A 2,436-nucleotide genomic window follows, 5' to 3' on the forward strand; every position below is an offset into this window, starting at 1 on the left:
GTGCACTGAGCTCTCTGTCAGGCTTTTATTTTGTAATCCTTTACTGAGCGCGTGCACTGAGCTCTCTGTCAGGCTTTTATTTTGTAATCCTTTAGTGAGTGTGTTGCCACACAGGATAAACTGCTTCCTGTGTGTTTCAGGACATGGTGGCGTACCGCGGCGGCGGCACGTATGCCAGGAACCCCAGCTCTTCAGCTCAGGGAGGAGAGGAGGAGGACGAGGATGAGGGCGAGGATGAAGAGGAGGAGGAGGACGATGACGAGTAGAGACGAAGAGCTGCAGCTGGGAGAGAGAGTGTTAGAGAGAGAGTGAAACAGGTGTGTGTGTTTCAGAGTGCAGGTCAGGGGGCGGAGCCTCACAGCAGGTGTGTCTACGTTTCAGAGACTTCCTGTTCCTCTGTTAGGGTGTGTTTCTAAACACCGTCCCCCTCTGATAGAAACAAGGTTCCACCTGACAGGAAGCACACTAACACTTCCTGCTGCAGCTGATGGCAGGGACAGAAGAAGAAGAGGTCAGAGGTTAACAGCTGCTTGTGTATAGATCACATGACTCCATCTGGTGAGTCTGACAGCATCACCTGGGTACAGACGTTTATTTAAACAGCCTCAGCCTGGCTCACAGGTCACATGACCACAGGAGTCATGTGACTGAGTGTCGGTGCTGGTGACAGAGGGAGGCGGAGTGCTCTGAAACACACACACCCGACCACAGAGAGTGTGTGTGTGTCACTGTGTGTGTGAGAACAGGGTGTGTGTGTCTTTACAGTAACGTGTGTGTGTGAGGTCATCAGATGTTAAACTGTCCCACAGCAGAGGACAGTACAGTAACCCCCCTCCTCTCACTGTTACCATGGTTACCCCTGCACCCTCCACCCCTCCTGTGTGTTACCATGGAAACCCCCGCCCCCTTCAGCATCATGTTGTTTTTATGTTGTGGACGTTTTTGTTCTTCGTTCACTGTCAGAGTAGAAACTTCAACTTTTATAATAAAACAACCACCTGAGGGAAAAACCCACCCGGAGTCTGTGCTTACTCGCCGCCGCCCACCCTGACTCACATACACACACACACACACACACACACACACACCTGTGATCTGTGAACATGCAGCCAGGTCTCTTCGGCAGGATAAACCCTCATCCTCACTGTTTGTGAGAGACTCACGCAGCACCCTGACTGCTGGGAACAGAGCCTGTCCTGCAGATGTTACATCATGACTCCAGAGGTTAGACCCGTCACAGTGCTGCTACTAAATATTGTCAAATCCCTTTTTCATTAGCACCTGCTCAGATCGACTTGGGGTGACAGATTTTGCGTTACAATCGAGTACTACCTAATGTACGTGGCCGTCGTCATAGCAATGCGGCCGAGCGTGACGTCGTTAATACGGGACACAAACACTGCAACAAAGGTGGACGTCGAGGCGATGATATAAAATCTTCAGAGCCAGCCCTGCTCTGATATCCTTAAGACATCCTGACACAGGCCTGAGGGGTCATTCTGGTTAAATGGCAATAAATACCAAAAGCAAGGGCCTGAGGATGGACCCTTGAGGTACACCACACGGGAGTGGGACAGATAAGTTTATCAACAGAGACAAACCTCTGTCAGACAGATGTGGCTTCAGTCACTGAGGCAGCTCCTCTAATGACAGAAATCCTGATGTACTGTCAGAGTCTGCTGTGGCATCTAAAAGGAGTCAGTGGTTAATAAAAACAAGTGCAAACTGTGCTGTGAGTACTTTAAACCTGACTGAAATACCTCAACAATACTGAGTCTAAAGAAGACAGGGTTCAGTGGTGTCAAAGGTCAACCTGCGGTTAACTCTTTACCTCAGCTGGTAAACACACTGATGATTTAAACTAGTGTTGGTCTTATCAACAGATCACATGACGTCTGTGTTTTAGCCTATACAGTTATGGTTTCTGTCCTTATTTAGTTGAATAGTTACTGTTAAAGTTATGAGTCCCTCCTACAGGTAATACCTGCAGGAACTGCACTTTGTTTCTCACACCTACAGCTGACTGCCTTCAGTGTGGACGTCCTTTCTTGATACGCTGTTCATCACTGAGTCCGTGACTTTCCACGGGGTCCTTTGTCCTGTGTTTGTGTTTCGTTCTGAGAGAAATGATCAGCTGTAACATCCTCGGTACACCTGACAGATGCGCTCACACCTCCATCACCAGCTGTTTGACCTGCAGCTGGAGCAAGCAGAGCCAACAAACTAACAGTGAGCCCATGTGGGGTGCACTCCACATGGAGTAGGTCATCTAAACAGAAGGTTGGTGGTTTGATTCCTGCCTGCATGTCAAACAGAGGGAATGTTAGGAAGCTCTTGTGTGTCGTGTGTGAGGCATGTTGTAAACAGTGCTCTGATTGGTCGAGTAGGACAGTGCTGTACCAGTCCATGCTGAGAGGCAGGTGTAGCACATATTAA

General features: G+C 49.1%; 1 protein-coding gene across 1 annotated transcript in view; it reads left to right on the top strand.

Annotated features, from left to right (window-relative positions):
- LOC102297611 (high mobility group protein B2) overlaps positions 1-1,014 on the top strand; it is a gene marked incomplete at its 5' end in the record, with an annotated part of 2,076 nt that extends 1,062 nt beyond the window's left edge. The window contains 1 exon segment of the mRNA XM_014331599.1: positions 141-1,014. Coding sequence (XP_014187085.1) covers positions 141-266 — 126 coding nt within the window.
- Positions 1,015-2,436: the final 1,422 nt, after the last annotated feature.

The sequence above is a fragment of the Haplochromis burtoni genome, unplaced genomic scaffold (assembly GCF_018398535.1).
Source record: "Haplochromis burtoni strain Fernald_Lab_line unplaced genomic scaffold, NCSU_Asbu1 Contig_3544, whole genome shotgun sequence".
NCBI classification, from domain to species: Eukaryota; Metazoa; Chordata; class Actinopteri; order Cichliformes; family Cichlidae; genus Haplochromis; species Haplochromis burtoni.